The sequence below is a fragment of the Hibiscus syriacus genome, unplaced genomic scaffold, assembly GCF_006381635.1.
Source record: "Hibiscus syriacus cultivar Baekdansim isolate YM2019G1 unplaced genomic scaffold, ASM638163v2 tig00110930_pilon, whole genome shotgun sequence".
Classification (NCBI taxonomy): domain Eukaryota; kingdom Viridiplantae; phylum Streptophyta; class Magnoliopsida; order Malvales; family Malvaceae; genus Hibiscus; species Hibiscus syriacus.
Window position 1 is genome coordinate 808,187 of NW_024062917.1, and position 18,619 is coordinate 826,805.

Sequence of the window (18,619 nt, forward strand, 5' to 3'; positions counted from 1 at the left end):
TAACCATTACATGCTCTCACCCTTTCCAGGACCTGTGATAACTTCCCTTCATTTTTTTTCCTGGGTTCTTTTTGTTTTAGCAAGCAAGCATCTTTAGGTTTACTTTCCAAAGGAAAAAAATGTTACTTTTTTCTGCTTTGTCTTTCTCAAAAAAATCAAATCACAACCAACCCAGATCGGCTTTGACTTAAGTGGCTCTGATTCTTGTTTTAATAAGCTATTCTCGTAGTTGTTTTCGTTTTTCTTTTGTTTTTTTCCCTTTTAAAATCTTGAAAATCCATCGTTTCCAGCTTTGAAAATGGTTGCATTCTCCCTATAGTGCTTTTCTGCTCTCCTAAATTTGGGTCCCATTTTTTCCTAACTTTTTTTTTCTGAACTCCACATGCTCACCATAACCACTTAAAAAAGAAGATTTTTTTGTAGTTTATTCATGCATAAAAGATGAAAAGATAAATACTTTCTTTTTTCAATTTTAAATAAGTTTCTTTTTTATAGTTTAAGTCACTTTCTCAAATCTTATTGCTTTGGTCAATATGTTAGTGCTCAGTAGTTTATAATGCCCTAAAGGATAGCCTCGGATTATTTTCTGGTTCACGCCCAAGACGGTATTCTATGCCGGCTACTTGATTCTGTGGCTCTTCATTGATTCTTTTGAGGTACCAAACTCTGAAATACTCACTTCCCTTTCTTGAATGATTGTCATTTCTGTGTTTTTATTCATCTTAAGCTTTCTTCCTTTGCTTTTGTTGCCAATCCTAATAAACATTGAAATCTGGTTCCATACTGTGATTAGTTCACAATTTTTGAAGCTTTTTATAGCGTTTCTATGAGCTGCATAGTGTTTGGTCTTGAATACCACAAATTTTGCCTACTTTCCTACGTTATTTAGCTTAAATATATGTTAGATGAGGCTCATGAATTAATTACTGCCTTGTATTTTTTTGTGGTTTATTTTGCAGAGGCTGCTGTACTGATTTTTTTTTATTTAATCCAAGGCATATGCGAATATGCTTGAGGAGCAGAGATTTCTCTATGGTTCTACTCTCCTGCTGTGTATCTCTCTTGGATCTTTCCTATTTGGGGTTGTAATTTCAGAAATACCATTGGGATCCAAACTATCCGTGGGAGAAAATAATTCATGGGTTTCTTCTAATGGTGATTTTGCAATAGGATTCTATAGCCGCCCTGATATGCCAAACCAATTTAGTGTTGGCATTCAATTCAATTCGAAGTCTATCCCTGTTGATAAACACACAATGGTTTGGGTTGCTGGGGGTGATGTCGCTGTTGGTAACAATTCCTATTTGGAGCTTCAGATGACTGGAGAATTGGTTCTTTTCGATGCCTTGCAGGATCAGGAAGTGTGGTCCACCAAAACAAGCCAGTTATCGGTTGTTGTAGCTTTTCTTCGTGACGATGGGAATCTTATCTTACTGAATGAGAAGAAAGGTGTGGTTTGGCAAAGCTTCGATTATCCAACCAACACTCTTCTTCCTGGCCAGAGACTTTCTCCCTTTAGAACATTGAGAGCTGCGAGCCAAAATGATGTTTCGAGTTTATATAGCCTCTACATGAATGTTTCTGGTCAGCTACAGTTAAGGTGGGAAAGCAACATCATCTATTGGAGCATTGGAAGGCCTTCTCAATCGAATCTCAGTGCTATTCTGACTTCTTATGGGAGCCTGCAACTTGTGGCTCCAACTTCTGGACCTGTATGGTCTGTGTATGGAGAAGATCATAATGACACCGTGAAATTTAGGTTTCTCCGGCTGGATGTGGATGGTAATTTGCGGTTATATTCATGGATGGACGCTTCACAAACATGGAGATCGGTTTGGCAAGCTGTTGAGAACCAGTGTAATGTCTTTGCAACTTGTGAACAGCGAGGCATCTGCGCGTTTAATGCATCTGGTTCCCCCATTTGCACATGCCCATTTTCCAGTGTGGTTCACTCTAATACAAAATGTTTGGTTTCATCTCAGCATGGCTGCAAATCAGGGTCAATTCTGGTTGAGCATGCCAATATGTTTCTTTATGGAATTTACCCCGTCAATGATTCCATCTTCGTAACTAGTTTAGACAAATGCAAAAGCATGTGCCTTAGTGACTCGAGTTGTACTGCTGTAACCTTCACAAATGATGGCACTGCAAAATGCAGGATGATGGAAACTCAGTACATCAGCGGTTATTCACATCCATCTCTTAGTTCAACCTCTTTTATTAAGAGGTGTTCGGACCCCATGGCTGCTGACCCTGTCTTCCCCTTGAAGTCTCCGCCACAAGCACATAAGGAGTCTTATAATATTTGCATTCCTTGTCTAGTTGGAGCAGCCTCAGGCACAATTTTTGTGTTTGTTGTGATTCAGTTGGCATTAGGATTTTACCTTTATAAAAGAAGAAACACTTATAAGAGACTTGCTTCTTTAGCTTATTCTAGCCCTGGTTCCAAATGTCTAATCGTGTTATCCTTCACCGAAATCAAGGATTTTACGGAGAATTTCAACCACCAAATCGGGCCAAGAATGTTCAAAGGCACCTTACCCGACAACCAGCCAGTTGCAATCAAAGAGCTCGAAGCAACCATTGAAGCTAGAAAATTTCGAGCTGCATTGTCAAAGGTTGGAAGCATTTATCACAAAGGTCTTGTCAAGCTGGAAGGCTATTGTTGTGAGTCGGATAGGAGGTATTTAGTCTACGAATATGCCAAGAATGGCTCTGTGGAGAAATACATAGAAGATTCAACACTGGCTGAGAGACTGACTTGGAGAAAGAGAAAGGAAATATGCCTAAGCGTGGGTCGAGCCATATTTTATTTGCACACGGGGTGTCGAGAATTTTTATGCCATGGAAATTTGAAATGCGAAAATGTAGTTCTCGATGAAAACCTGGAGGCTAAAGTGAATGAATTTGGATTGGGGATGCTTTATGGTGAGGCATCCTCCAGTATGGCTTCAGCTCAGAAAGATGTGGGGGATTTTGGTAAGATGGTTTTGACACTGGTTAGTGGCCTTAAAGAAGCCAATGATGTGTTTGATTGGGCTTATAAGGAATGGTTCGAGGGTCATCCGGAGAATGTAGTAGATAAAAGAATCGAGGACGAAGTTGATACCGAGGAACTCGAACTTGTGTTGAGGATTTCCTTTTGGTGCCTTCAAGTGGATGAACGTTTGAAACCTTCGATGGGGGAGGTAGTGAAGGTGTTGGAAGGCTCACTTCCTGTTGATCCTCCTCCACCGCCATTTAGTTGTCGGAGATCACCGAGGGGGGAGGAAGACTCATCGGAGTTAGGTTCAGTGAGAGACATAGGAATGTAATGTAAAAAGTGATGATTTTCTTTGATTTTTCTTTTACAATTTTGTACAGTAGGACTAACATTGGCAGCAATGAGACTGTTCCAGAATGGGGCATGCATATGCCATATTTCCATCCACTGTTTGTGTCAGTTGGTCATGTATTTTTCTGCTGCATTTTGGATTGGTTTGTACAAGTGGGCGGCTGAGTGGGTTCTCATCTCTGGGGGCTAATGACGTTCTGCTGCACAAGGCATTGAACAAGTCTCTTCGCTTCATGCCAAGGTGGGATTACATGCTGAAGCAGCTCTTTCTCGGTTTCAGATGAAATTAGTAGAAAGGCTAAGTAATGTGAAATCAGTTAATCGAACGGGTTTCAAGTCAGGTCAGATTAAATTGGGTGCGAATTATATCAAGTTAATTCAATGGTTTAACTCGAGTCAGGTCGGGTCCAGATCAACTTGGGTTTTACTCGACTCGAGTTTGGGTTGATTTCAAATCATACTCAGTTCATAATTTTATTTTTTAAAACAATCTAAAGTGATTATACGATAATATTAGTTCATAGTTTTTTAGTCAATAATAATATATACTTATCTACGAATATAATTTCTTGAATCTAAAATCTTTGAAGAGAAAAATATTTCCTTTAACAAGTGAAATTATTTAATGAATTCATATCCATATGACTCATAAATTTAAAATTATTTATATTTTACTTTTTACGTGGTTTCAGAAACTTTTCTAAAGATATTCCCAATAAATAAATCAATCTCGAAATCTAAGCTAATAATACAACCATGAATATACTCGTTCAACCTTAATTTTTTTTTTATAAAAAAAAGATTTTCATTGTTTGGACAATATGTAACCAAAGGCTTAACAGCTTAATTTCGGACCCTTGTCTCTTTCAACTGCAATTCCCACGGTTGTTTCCTATTCTTCTTCTTTTTCTTAATTTCCACAAGCTTTAAATATAATAAAAAGAATATTTTTCTTCTGATCTTCAATTCTTCATTGCTCCCATGCATGTATATATATACATATACACACCCGCACACACATATATTATACATTCATCAATGTGAATTCTCCTTCATTTCAGTTACCCTTTTTTCCCATAAAAATCCCATTCTTTCCCTTTTTGTTTTGGTCGGAATCCTTGAGAATTTCCCAGAAAATATGGAAACAAGGTTTCTGTTCCTTGGAGTATTTTGTATTTTTTTCCATTTGAATATTTGAAAAAGAAGTTTTAATATATAGAAGGGTCTCCCCCCTAGTTTTTGCTAAAAAAAATAGCAAATTTTGGTTCTTTTTGGGTTTAAATTCAAACATTCATTTATATTTAGATTAAATTTTGGTTTTTTTTTTTAAATTTCATGGGAAATTGTTGTGTGACTTCGGGAACTGCTTCTCATGAGAATAAGAAGACGACGAAGAAGAAAGGAAAAAAGAAGCAAAACCAAATTTCCCGTGAATCTGGGCACAATCACCAAGGTCACGGAGGCCATAAACTCATCGTTTTAAAGGAACCAACAGGGAGAGAAATTAAACAAAGATATGAACTGGGACGCGAGCTTGGGCGTGGTGAATTTGGGATCACGTGTCTTTGTACGGACAATCAAACTGGTGAGACATTTGCATGCAAATCGATATCAAAGAAGAAGCTGAGGACGGCGGTGGATATCGACGACGTGAGAAGGGAAGTTGAGATCATGAAGCATTTGCCAAAACATCCTAATATTGTCACCTTGAAAGACACTTTTGAGGACGACAATGCAGTGCATTTGGTCATGGAGTGGTGCGAGGGTGGTGAGTTGTTCGATAGAATTGTTGCTAGAGGCCATTACACCGAGAGAGCAGCTGCTGCTGTCACCAACACCATTGTTCAAGTTGTTCAGGTATACTTTTTTCCCCTAAAGTGATTAACGTAACACTCAAGTTGTTAACATATTTTTGTTCTTATAGATGTGCCACAAGCATGGTGTGATGCATAGAGATCTCAAACCAGAGAACTTTATGTTTGAAAATGAAAAGGAGACGGCTGTTTTGAAGGCGATTGACTTCGGTTTGTCAGCATTCTTTAAACCAGGTAATGCAATTTTGTAAAACAGAATTCATGTTTTCACCTATTGGTTTCATCATTCCATGTTTTATCAGTTGAAGTTTGAATATTTTCCTTTGCAGGAGAAAGGTTTTATGAGATAGTTGGAAGTCCATACTACATGGCACCAGAGGTGTTGAGAAGAAATTATGGCCCTGAAGTCGACATTTGGAGTGCCGGTGTCATCCTTTACATATTGCTTTGTGGGTTACCTCCTTTTTGGGCAGGTTTGCATCGGTTCATAGACATAATTAGAGTTGTAACTTCTAATGGATCTTTCATTTTGTATTCAATCTCTCTTTGTTCACTCTAACTTTCCCTTTTCCTGGGCAGAAACTGAACAAGGAATTGCACACGCAATTATTCGCTCCGTCGTCGAGTTTAAGAGGGATCCTTGGCCTAAAGTTTCTGATAATGCAAAAGACCTTGTGAAGAAGATGCTCAATCCTGATCCAAAGCGGCGACTTACAGCTCAGCAAGTCTTAGGTAAATTTAGTTCTTATGATGAAGGTTGTCTGTTCTTGAAACTTTTTACTTGCCACCAGAGAGAAAATTTTAGCAAAATTACATTGTTATTTTTATTGAAATTCCTGAACTGAATTGCTTCTAAATTCAGACCATCCTTGGTTGCAAAATGCAAAGAAGGCTCCAAATGTTTCCTTGGGTGAAACTGTGAAGGCAAGGCTCAAGCAGTTCTCTGTAATAAATAAGCTCAAGAAAAGAGCTCTCAGGGTAATACTTTGTTTTATTTTTTGGGGATTACAACCTATATAGAGCTACCATTCATTAGTTTAACATTCACCCTCCTTGTTTTTGGAACATCGTGTACTAATAGGTAATAGCTGAGCATCTTTCGGTCGAGGAAGTTGCAGGCATAAAAGAGGGATTCCAAGTGATGGATACTAGCGGTAGAGGAAAGATCAACATTGATGAGCTAAGGGTTGGATTACATAAACTTGGCCATATTATTTCTGATTCAGATCTTCAAATATTAATGGAAGCAGTAAGTTCTACCCTAAATTTTCTGTCTGTTTTATGTTGGATCTTTATTCGAAAGGCTTAAAAAAGTGTGACATTAGCTTATTGATGCTGCAAGTTTCGAATGTCTGCATAATTTGATTACACTTCGCTACAACAGTATTGTTATCTCTTTTACTGAGCACTTTCTACCTAAATCTAGTTTTATGAAAATCAATGGATCAACATGGTTTCTCTTAATTTTGAAATCCAAGGCCATTGTTATGGTGACCACAGAAAAAACAATTTGAAACCTGTGCATTGTCATTATATAAGAAGAGTGTGGGCAATTTGAGGACGACCAAAGTGTTTGAATCTTTTGGAAAAATGTAACTAAACTTTTTGTCATTTTGATTTTTTCTTCACAGGGCGATTTCAATGGAGATGGATATTTGGACTACGGAGAATTTATCGCCATCTCAGTTCACCTGAGAAAGATGGGCGATGACAATCACATTAAAAAGGCTTTTGAGTTTTTCGATAAAAATCAAAGTGGTTATGTCGAGATTGAGGAACTAAGAGATGAATTAGCAGATGAGCCTGAAACGAACAGCGAAGAAGTCATTAGTTCCATCATGCATGATGTGGATACAGACAAGGTTAGGTTTTCCTTTGCTCTCTTCTCGGCATGCTATTCTGATGGTCATGCTTATGAACTCAAGCCAAATTCTGTTTGATGAATCTGCAGGATGGGAGAATAAGTTATGATGAGTTTGCTGCAATGATGAAAGCCGGTACAGATCGGAGAAAAGCGTCAAGGCAATACTCACGATAGCGGTTCAACAACCTCAGTCATAAATTGATGAAGGATGAATCATTGCAGTTGCATCTTGATCCTAGATGACCCAACACAACAAACTTTTCTTAATGAAAAAGAGAAATATTTTATGAGTATAAATTTCTTCTGTTCTTGGGGATGTCTAAAGAAAATTCCTTGATGATACCCTTCATTAAGGGAGGACTACTTGGATTGAGCCTTTGATTGATGCCAAGGGGGATGTCCTTGATCATCTATTCACATATTGAAAATACGGGGCTTGCTTATTTGTGTTGTAAATTTTCTTTGTTATATATCCCATACTTGAACCAGGTCTATGTATGTAGTTCACCATTTGTTGGTATCATCTTGGTTTTTCGAGTGATTAAACTGAAGAAACTGAGGGTTAGTATTTTTGCAATTGAAAAGTCTTTTCATTCATAAGATTGCTGCCAAAGCAGTTGGACAAGCTTTAGTTTTATGTTCTGTCGTAGACAATTCTTTGGTTCCATTTCTTTACTTCAGCATGGTTTTCATCTCTTACAGAGAAATTTGGCTGAGTTTTTCCTCATATTAAGTAGCATAAAAAGGGAAAGGTTTAGATTGTGGGGTAAGCATGATTGCAAATGTAGCAGTGAAAGTAAAGCATAAAAACAGGCACAGGTTGCTAAAGGTAGTCACTTGTCCTTTGATCAACCGGATGAGCATGTTTTACGTGATGCTTTTAGTACCATTTTGTTTCTTTATGAAAAAAGAAGTATCAACGGTAAGTTTTTCATGTTGGGGTCTCATAAATCTACTGAAATATAAGCTTTTGGAGAAGAGACATTGAGTTTTAAATTCAAAAGCCTGTAGTGATATGCTTTTTTCAGATGGTGGACTCCTTTGTGCCTTTCCGTTGCAATGCCTTTTGACCATTGTAGATATGACAGAAGCCGGAAAGCATGCGTGCGTGATTTCTGGGATCAAAATTTACCATAAAGTTCCCACCATATACCACATATGAAAAATGTCATTGACGCTTTTCTTGGTAGAATAGCTACCACTTCAGCCAAGAATAACATGTAAATCGAATTTCCCGAGAGAGAAAGTAAGAGTATTGTTTTCCCTAAGGTTTCGGGTTCTAGAGCAACTGCATATGTAGGGTGTGGGTATGTGTTCTCAATGGCTATGAAAGACTCTAAACAAATATTACTTTATAATCATCGCAACTATTAAAAAAAATAACCAGGGTAAGGGTAATTAGTAACATACATGATTTAGGTTTTCCATTAAGAGTATTAAGAGTAACCCACCAATGAAGCTGCCATAATAAAGATTATTGTAGTAAATCATTGTTAGAAGCTGCAGCCAAGAGAGTTCCTCCCATATTTTCAGCTAATACATTGTTATAATGTTGTCTCTAACAGCATCCCCAACACATAAAATAATCAATAATCACACTTACATTTGCATCAGATGGATTATTATGTATGAGTCTTCATTTCTTTTCCTCTTGCTTTGATTCCTCACTGGGAGGTTGAACTGCCGGAGGAGGGACTCCACCATCAATGCAACTTCTACACTTGCTTTCTATCCAGCCTTCAATGTCATTCTCCCCATTCCCACCGAAATGCCTTCCACCACACAGCCGAGAAATGATACCTGCAATAACACCTACGATAGTTATCACAGCCAGCACTACTATCAGTGTTTCGATTGACCGATGCGAATACCGACTCGGTTCCCTCACTGTAGGAGGCGCCTCAAATACGAGCACATATTGACCAGGTACCCTTGCTTCCATAGCTACGATGACAGCCAAACTGAACTAGATGCTGATAAACTCAGTGAAATCTTGCAGACATGTAAGTGAAGGAAGCAGAATATGAAATAGAGTATAAGGGAAGTTGAGGAGAGGTTTGGGGGGATAAATAATGTGGAGAGGAAGAAGTAAAGAGCAGTATTTGTATAAAGGTGAAAAAGGATTCCAGAATTAAAAGGAAGAAAAAGCACTTCTAGTCCCACTTTTGGGCACATTGGATCTTCTTTGTTGTGATCATTTCTCATCCAACTTTTGATTACTTTATTTTAGGGTTTAAAACATGCTCCAAAGCAAGTGAAAGATTATATATTAGCGGTTTGTCCTTGGTGATATCACATGTTAAGGTTAAAGAATGAGAGTCCCAAGATGTAATGTATTTTAGCTCATACCAACTATCCTAGTTCTTTTTTATTCTTTCTTGTCTCTTGTAGAGGTTGGAACTTCCCTCTCACAGTCACAGTTTCACTTCAGATCAGTTTGTCAATATATGCACAAGACAATGACAGACATGAATCAGAGCAAATAAGAGTGGCTTAACCGAGGAGAACCTGTCTTGGTGAACCCCCGAGCCTGAGCACATCATGTGTTCATGCAGCTTGGAGGTGAGCTTGGTGAATAAATACCCTTCTTTATCATCACCGTCAAACATAAATTGCGGTGTTCAAACAGTTAATTCTATTTTTCTTTAACAGTTAACCAAACCAATTCTTTTTATAACTTATTACTTGAAATTGTTTATTTACTTTAATTTGCTTTTAATAGAAGTATTTTTTTCATTTAGGTTAAAATTTAATTGAGTTTCGAAATTTGATGGTCTATTATGGTTAGAAAATAATTTTGTCTTAATTTTTAAAGGGTTTGAGCTTAATATATATATTATATTAAATAATTAATATTTTTGATTAATTAGATTAACTAATCGATTTCAAATCGGATTAACCATCAACTGAATGCTAAAGAAAAATTATCGTTCTTCAATCGAACTAATTTCAGTGATCGACCATTTAACTAAACTAATTCTATTTGGTTGACTAATTCGGTTAAAACTAAAAAAAAACACTTGTTTAAGTAGTGGATTGAATTTTTTTTTCCAACCAAATTGGGCCAACAAATAACTTTCTCCAAATAAGAAATGGGCTAAATCCTCTACCAAAGACATTTCAGAATTTTAAAACATTAAATGGGGATATGGTAAGAAAAAGCCCAAAAGTAAGAAGATTAAAAAGACAACATAAACAGAAAAAATCCAAAGACATGAGAAAAAAAATAAAAGGCAAAACAAAGAAAGTTCATCCAAAAGGCCGACCACATCTTGTCTGAAAAAGATTTTAGGACCATCAAGAGGGCTTCAATGAAGGAATACTTTCACATTATCACATATATCTTGTATTGGTCCTGAATAATCGACCTACATTTGGAGATAAAACATTAAATGGGGACATGGTAAGAAGAAAGATGAGACTTTTTATTTCATAGAGGATTAAAAAAAAGAACTCTCTAACTATGAGAGAAAACCAAAACCGTAGAGTTGAACTACGTTGATGTCGGGAGAAACTCTATAGAAAAGACAAAAGTGGGATTCACGAGAGGTAGTCGGATTATTGAGACACGAGCCATCTGTAACACCTCAAACTTGATCTAAATATGATGAGCTTAAGTTGTTATATTAAAGCCTTACAATATCACCGAGTCAATCTATCAAGGATAAAATCTATACGTACTGACAAAAAATTGTGCAATCTTAGTAAAATGGTCTATAATAATTCATATGATGTTATGCTTGCAGTCATCAATAAACCCATCACAATGTCCATGGTCACTGAATCTCACTTCCAGTATAAAATCTAAATAGGCTGAAGTTGTAACACCCTCAACGTGGTCTAGTAAGGAATTGGATCAACAATGTTACACGATTGATCAGAACCGATAACTTTTAATCTAATTATATTGTCGGATAATTAATTAATCAAATTAAGATTTTAGGGACTAAGTTCTTATTATAATCTTAATCAAGGACTAATTAAACACCTTAACATACTTTAAGGATTGCATCATAACACCATCAACTAAATTAAGCGATCTTAAACATTATTCACTGTTGATATCAATATTGTTCATGCAATACTGATATTATCTTAGAATAGTATGTGTACTAGATAATCAATATCAATACTGAATTATTTATCTCGACCTCAAAGCTTAACCTAATACTGATACCCTAACTCAATAGGCCAATACTAATGTTATACAATTATAATACTGATATTGACCTATAGTATCGATACCAATTTAAGGCTATGTGATTTGGATTCCTCCAAGAAGTATTGATACCTAGACATTTGGTAACGATACCATGAGGATAATACCAATACCCAATGTCAATATAGATATAGAAACAACTTAGAATTTTCTCAATAAACCTATGGTATCAATACCTCCTAATTTGATATTGATATCATATACAACAAATAGTTAAAATCACATCTCAAATATACTTCAAAGTGCACAAAATTTGACCTATACTATATGCAACTCATATAACCTTTCACCCATGCTTATTCAAGTGCATGCACTTAATCATACTTAGGAACATAACTAGGATCAAATGTTGAGGGGATAAAATTATTTTGTATTAAAAGAATAATAATCTAATAAGTATTAAAATTAAAAATTGAAAGTGACAAAAATTTTATTTGACTAATATTTAAATTAAAGAGGACCTAAAATATAATTATACAAAAAAATATATGAGGAACAACAACTCCCCCTCCCCCACTCTGTAGATATGTCCTGGATCATATTTACTATCTATGATTCTTATTTATCATTCATGCATATCATTTAAACATTCATTTAGCGTATACATACTTCAGAACATATCATAAAAGTAAAACATGCATATACATGGCATGTGGATCATGTCATGAAACAACATACCGTTTAACAGCATAGCATATTCAAAACAATATAGACAATAAAATATCAATAAATTTACATATTCACCTTTCAAAAATATATTTAATATGACGCATTTTTATCTATATAACATTAAAACGGTGTTACTTTGATAAATGATAAAAAAATTATTTCAATCTTTAATAAAAAAATTATATATTTAGATAAAAGGTAAACCATGTATTTAGTCATCTAGCTATTTTCCGGTTTTGTTTTGTTCAAACAACTTTTTCTTAAAATTATATCTAAAATTATGTTTTGATATCCCGTAGTCGAAAATGTAATGGTCATGTAAACGCATCACAATAAAATAGTATCACATCATCATTAAAAAAGTAAAAGAAAACAATCACGTCAATAATTTTATTTATTTTTTAACAATGAGTGATCAAACGGAACAAATACATAAGTTTGGATATGATTTTTTTAATAGTTTGGAGTGTTTATGAGGTAATATTTGTTCATAAACTTTCTTAACGGTGATTATTCTCGAGGTTCCATTTTAGTCATTCAACTATTTTTTTTCAAAATGATATCTAAAATTATGTTTTGGTCACCCATTATTAAAAAATAATTGTGATGTTAATGTATCGTAATAAAATAATATCACATCATTATAAAAAAATAAAATTATCACGTCAATTGTTCTGTTTATTTTTTAACGATTGGTGATCAAAACGGAACAAAAATATAACTTTGGATATGGATTTTTTAGTAGTCTGGAATGTTTACAAGATATTATATGTTCATAATATTTTCTAACTATTGACAACGCAAATATCCTGCAAATAAAACTACTCAAATCCGAAATTTCAAAGAAAAATAATGTTATCTTTAACTACTGGGGATATATGATTGAAAAAGAAAAGATTGATGACTAAAACTAAACTTTAGGAATAATTAAGCTACTAATCTTAGATAAATTAGCCGTAAAGGTGGCCCAAATAAACAATCCCAATTCCCACGGTGTTTGGTTCTATTCGACATTAAGGAAGACTTTGAGAAGGAATACAAGATGAACTTTTGACCACTTTTCACTTTCAACTTTCGATCCCCAATTTCTCTCTAATTACGCGAATTCGTAGGATTTTCCCTCCCATCAAATCCCTGGTTACCCAGAAAGAAAACAAACAAACAAATCAGTTCTTCTAAATCTAATCAGTTTGATTCAGCTGAGGGTAATTGAATTAGGATGGGGACTCCACAATTCCCAGATCTTGGAAAACATTGCAGCGTCGAAGATTGTAAACTGATTGACTTCTTGCCTTTCACTTGCGATCGTTGCCACCTGGTTAGTAATTCTTCTTTTATCGGACCTTCAATTCCTTCCCCTTCTTTCACGATTTATGTTTCTTGGCAAATATATTTGGGTATTTTAAAGATTTCCCGGGTTAGCTTCGATACCGGTACATGTGTTAGGTATGTTTTAGATTTAGATAATCCATAGACAATTTAGGCTATTTCTGACTTGGTTTTTGTTTCTTCTTTGATTTTGACTTTCCTTTCTGAAAAGGCAAAGCAAAATGAAAACAGATTAACAGTGTGGAAATTACTGGACTGAATCACAAATTTCCACATAATTATTCTTTTGCAGTATACAAAAATGACTAAAATCTTTTTCCCCTTTTTAAATGAGCAGCATGCTTCTACTATCCAGTAAAGCAGTTTGGCTGCTAGAAAATTTCAGTCTATTGTTACTTACATCATGTAAACCTCTCCGCATTTAACTTCCAATTCCTGTAAAATGCTATGTGGAGAGAATTAATTCTATTGTTATCAAGACTATGCAGTCGCAGGGAACCTGAGTCTCTGATTTGCTTCACCAATCTATCGGTTGTATCTTTCCCTCCTAACTAAGGATGGATCGAGGGGGCTGGCGGGGACGTCAGCCTCTGAAAATTTCAAATTCTCGTATAATTGATAATCTGTTTTCACCAATTTTATAAGTTCGTCCCCTGTCATAAAATCTGGTGTTCATTCCATCAATGCATGGTATTGTTTTGTTGATTTTTTATATTTGATTTTTAAAAAATATGTTTCACAATTGTATCAAATCACACATTTTGCCGCTTTAGGTAAAAAGAAATAAGTAGCAAAAGCAGCAATCAAATGAACCTTAGAAGTTGACCAACATCTGCAAATAGTCTAACGAGTAATTCCATTGGTTCACAATCCAATCTATACTCCATTGGTTGAGAATGATTGTTCCCTGGCATCGCAGCTTTGCTTGAGATATTATTTGATTGCTCTCTAGTTTCCTTTTGTTATGTTTTCCAGAACATGTTAGGTTTCGTAATAAGAACTTACAAAGAATTCATATCAACCAAAAGCTTGGATCCTTTTTTAAATGATTTCTGTGTAACAGGTTGTTAGCCTATTATATTGTTAAGTTCTTTTGGTGAAATTTATCCGTTTCATTTTAAACAGGTATATTGCCTGGAACATCGAAGCTATATTAAGCATCACTGTCCAAAAGCTGATAAAAAAGATGTTACCGTTGTCATTTGTCCATTATGTGCTAAAGGAGTTCGCTTGATTCCGGATGAAGATCCAAACATCACATGGGAAATACATGTTAATACTGAATGTGATCCATCAAATTATGACAAGGTCACAAAGAAGAAAAAATGCCCGGTTCCTGGCTGCAGGGAAGTCTTGACATTCTCAAACACGATCAAGTGTAGGGATTGCACTATAGATCATTGCTTAAAGCACCGTTTTGGGCCCGATCACAAATGTCCTGGACCTAAAAAACCTGAAACGAGCTTTCCATTTATGGGTATTTTAAGCAGGGGTAAAAAAGAAACAAAAACCAACCAAGCTCCGGCTACATCTTCATCTAAATGGGCTACAAGCTTTCTTAATGCAGCTTCAACTGTTCGAGCCTCAGCCGAAGCAAGTATGACCAAATTGGGTAGTGAAATTAGTCAAAAGTTGCAAATTGCGAGGGAAGGAGTTGGGCTGAGCGGCAGCAGCAGCAATGGGAATGCAGAGCAAGTCGAGGAGTGCCCCCAATGCGGAGCAAAGTTTTCTTCAGTTGCAACATTGGTGGACCATGTGGAGAAGGTACACGAAAGAAACAACCAGTCTCGAGTCTTTAAGATGTCTATCGATGTCTGCCCCAAGTGCAGTAAAGGGTTTCGTGACCCAGTGGCCCTCGTAGAGCATGTTGAGAGGGATCATGGTGGCACTTCGAAAGCTTAAGGGTTTTTGACTGCAAATTTGTGAAATGCATATTGCCGGGTAAGTGATTGGATCATCATGTATTGTTACATTCTTTTAGTGGAAACTGGAAAGTTGCTTTTGAGAACTCAGCTTCAGATCAAATGGTCTGTTTCGACTTTCAATTTATTTGTTTCATGTAACCTTAAACTTTAAGGTTATATACAAATTTCTATGGGAATACATTAAGCTGCTTGTTCGCATCCTAAATCTTTATTGATTGATAGTGCAGTCAATTCGATGACCATAAAAAATAAAATTATAGAATAGATATATGAATGCCAATGATAATTGATAAATAATAAATATTATTAAAATAATTTTAGATTATATATTATTGAAATTGGAATTGGATCAACATCTTTTTCTGTCTCACACTGACCTATGGAACAAACTATTAAAAACAACTTATTTGATTTTCCCAGAATCAGAGAATTCATTCACAATTCAATGAAACTTGAGAATAACAAAAGGGTTCTTACTTTGCATTCAATTGAGTAAAACTTTGATTGTGGAATACTCAAGTTAATACCCACAAACTTCACACTTTTCCACCATTAAAGCCACTTTCATGTTCTTACCTGCCTTTCCCATTGAGCTTTCAAGAATTGCAAGTGTAAGGTTGGATATCGTAAACCTCCATCAAATGCTGTATGCTACGAACCCATACTCCCGGTTTGCTTGAAGATCTGTCAACCCTTCAAGAAAAAAAATAATGTTCAATATGTATGTTAAAACTTAAAAGATAATGGTAAACATGATGATTGTATAATAAAATAAACATAAACGTGGAAAATCCTTTTACAAGAATCACGATAAAAGAAGATAATTTTTATTAATGTCGGAAATAAAAGATTATACGGGGATATCTAAAAATTGACTTATTTTTTAACCTTCTTCCCTATAGTCTATCTGAAGGGATAATTACTAAGGGTGTTCAATTGCTTAATTTAATTGATGGCTGAATCGAATTAGTCAAAATCATATTAATCAATTTTTTCTTTGACGGATAATAGAACCAACTTTTAAATTATTGATCGAACCGAACAAAATTTGGCTAATTTGATCAGTTTTCGAATTGACAAAAATTTGTTATGTTTAATTTATGATTTTTTCCCTTCAATTGGGTAAAAATTTAATTGAGTCTTGAAAGTTTAATACGTCTAGTTTGGTTAAAAAGTAGTTGAATATTGAATTTTAACGGGTATGAGCTTAAAATATATTTAATATATTTAATATTTTTGATCGCGTCTATTAATTCAGTTAATTAATCGATTTAACCAATAATTGAATTGAAACAAATTTTAATCATTAATTGATCCAACATTTAATTATCAAATCGATTAACTAACTAAATTTTCATTCGATCTATTAATATGATTAAAATCAAACAACATACATTTTTAATAGTTAGTTGATTACAAAGGAATACAATTTTAATAGTTAGTTGATTACAAAGGAAACTTGTATAGCAATAAATCTACTTAAACTATGTTTCTATTTTAAATCAACATAAAATGGAATTAACCTCGTACTTTCATTCAAATTAGGTTTCTTACCTTTCTAATTTTCTCTTAATTTTGTATCTTCATCAATTTGAGTTAGATCAAATTTGAGTCAATATCTAATAATCTTCACATTTAGGGATGGAATATGTTGGGTTTTTGGCAAACTTGACCCGACCCGAAAATTATACACCCTCTACCTGAATTTGACCAGACCGGAAAAATATATACTCTCCACCTGACCCGACATGATTCGAAAAGCTCATTTTTTCTACCCAAACCCAATCTGGCCCAAAATTTTGAAGTATAAACCCTTACTGACCTGACATAAAATAATGACCTAATTAAAAAAAACTATAGAGAGCGGGGGTATTACAACACTTATTCATAATTAATTTTATATGAAAAAAATATATTATTACCCTCGGGTCGAGTCGGGTCGAACGCCCTCCATCTGAACCCGACATGATCCGACCTCTCCCTTTATAGAACCCGATCCGAACATAATTTTTTTAAAAAAATTCTAACCCTATTAAGTAGAAATCCTTCGATTTCGGGTCAAATTATCATCCCTATTCATATCGACACGAATTCTGAAAGTGCATGAGATAAAATTTCAATTTCGATTAAACACTTAAACTTGACAAAAAAAATCAATTATTCACCCTGAGAACTAATTCTTCACTTCTTCCGTAGAAAGCCTTAAAGGATATTTAATCAACAATAATTGTCAAGTGTCAACTAAATTCTAGCATTGTCCGAACTTGGTATGAGATATCTTAGTCTTCACATTGATAATGTCATCATAAGTGTTAATTTTACTCGCAGCTATATCATCACGAACAATATCATGCATAACACGATCTTAAAAATTATTAGTTCACTATCATCTTTAAATAGATAATATCTTATATTCATCTTAGAATTATTAAAAAAAACATAAAACAATCTTTTGTTTGATTCAATCCAAATGAAGAAGAGAGAGTTTCAAGACGAGTTCAGAAAGCGAAGAAGAGAGAACTTAAATAATATATAAAAATACTTTTATAAATAGACTAAAAAATATATAAATAATAATATTTTATAAATATTTCGAGATTGAACTGAGAAAAAATATTTTTAACTTGAACCCGATCAAGTTTACAGTAAACCTAACATAAAATCTGATTAAAAACATTTTAACCCTCCTATTAATCGAGACAAAATTAAAATACATTGAATTCCAGAATTTTTACCGTCTCTAAAATAATAGTATAATCTTCTCCTCTCCTCTCCACCGTCGGATGGAATAAGAGAATGTTGCCCTTGGATCTGGATGGCTATAAAATTAAACCTCCGTTCACGAAGCAATTGCTCACCGAATTTATTCCTCTTTCTGGCAGCTCCGTCGCCTTCATCTCTGCTTCTCCTTGACCCGGCCGCCCAGGTTTGTTCGACCCGATCATCGTGACGGGTATAAAACCCCCTTTTTGTATTTATTTTTGATTTATAGGTTTGATTTCTTATATTTGATCGTGCTCCAGTTTTCTTTGGATTCGTTTAATTCGTTATGTGTTTGTTATTAGGAATAAAAAGAAATATTTACTTTATTGGCCTTATTTATGGATTTTGGGTAAAGGATCTGATTTTTATGAGTTGGGTTTGCAAGGATTTGATTCGGATTAGGTTGAATAAGGCCAGAAGATTAGCAATTTCGGGTCTAGTTGATTGATTTTGTGTTCTATAAGTTTGGCTTTACCTATCAGGTTTCTAGTTTTGGGTTCTCTTTAAAGATGGAAGGAGAATATATAGGGTTTCCTAGGTAATTAGGGTTTTTTTGGGGCAATTTTTAGTTTTTACTGCTTCTAGTTTACTAGGAAATTTGGGAAGTTGATTTTGTTTTCTGCAAAAAGAAAAAAAGGTTGAGCTTTGTCTGCTCAGTCGGTTGTCTTTTTTAACACCAAAAATGACCTCTATTCATCCCCC

General features: G+C 34.8%; 4 protein-coding genes across 5 annotated transcripts; 3 read left to right on the forward strand and 1 right to left on the reverse strand.

Moving 5' to 3' along the window:
• Positions 1–491: 491 nt before the first annotated feature.
• LOC120146562 (G-type lectin S-receptor-like serine/threonine-protein kinase SD3-1) lies at positions 492–3,430 on the forward strand. Of its 2 annotated transcripts, none has more exons than XM_039160089.1 (2): positions 492–656; positions 960–3,430. In XM_039160089.1, exon 2 carries the CDS (start codon positions 1,008–1,010, stop codon positions 3,312–3,314), a length of 2,307 nt encoding a protein of 768 aa, XP_039016020.1. In that variant the 5' UTR covers positions 492–656; positions 960–1,007; the 3' UTR covers positions 3,315–3,430. The 2 variants fall into 2 exon arrangements, with proteins under 2 accessions (XP_039016020.1, XP_039016019.1); XM_039160088.1 differs by having other exon boundaries at positions 997–3,430.
• A 1,224-nt stretch (positions 3,431–4,654) lies between these two features.
• LOC120146563 (calcium-dependent protein kinase 32-like) lies at positions 4,655–7,191 on the forward strand. The gene is made up of 8 exons (XM_039160090.1): positions 4,655–5,191; positions 5,259–5,382; positions 5,478–5,621; positions 5,728–5,880; positions 6,011–6,126; positions 6,230–6,397; positions 6,780–7,010; positions 7,100–7,191. Exons 1-8 carry the CDS (start codon positions 4,670–4,672, stop codon positions 7,184–7,186), a joined length of 1,545 nt encoding a protein of 514 aa, XP_039016021.1. The 5' UTR covers positions 4,655–4,669; the 3' UTR covers positions 7,187–7,191.
• A 1,350-nt stretch (positions 7,192–8,541) lies between these two features.
• Positions 8,542–9,061, reverse strand: LOC120146565. The gene has a single exon (XM_039160092.1). It carries the CDS (start codon positions 8,952–8,954, stop codon positions 8,649–8,651), a length of 306 nt encoding a protein of 101 aa, XP_039016023.1. The 5' UTR covers positions 8,955–9,061; the 3' UTR covers positions 8,542–8,648.
• A 3,918-nt stretch (positions 9,062–12,979) lies between these two features.
• Positions 12,980–15,355, forward strand: LOC120146564 (zinc finger AN1 and C2H2 domain-containing stress-associated protein 16-like). Its single transcript, XM_039160091.1, has 2 exons — positions 12,980–13,218; positions 14,355–15,355. Exons 1-2 carry the CDS (start codon positions 13,120–13,122, stop codon positions 15,129–15,131), a joined length of 876 nt encoding a protein of 291 aa, XP_039016022.1. The 5' UTR covers positions 12,980–13,119; the 3' UTR covers positions 15,132–15,355.
• Positions 15,356–18,619: the final 3,264 nt, after the last annotated feature.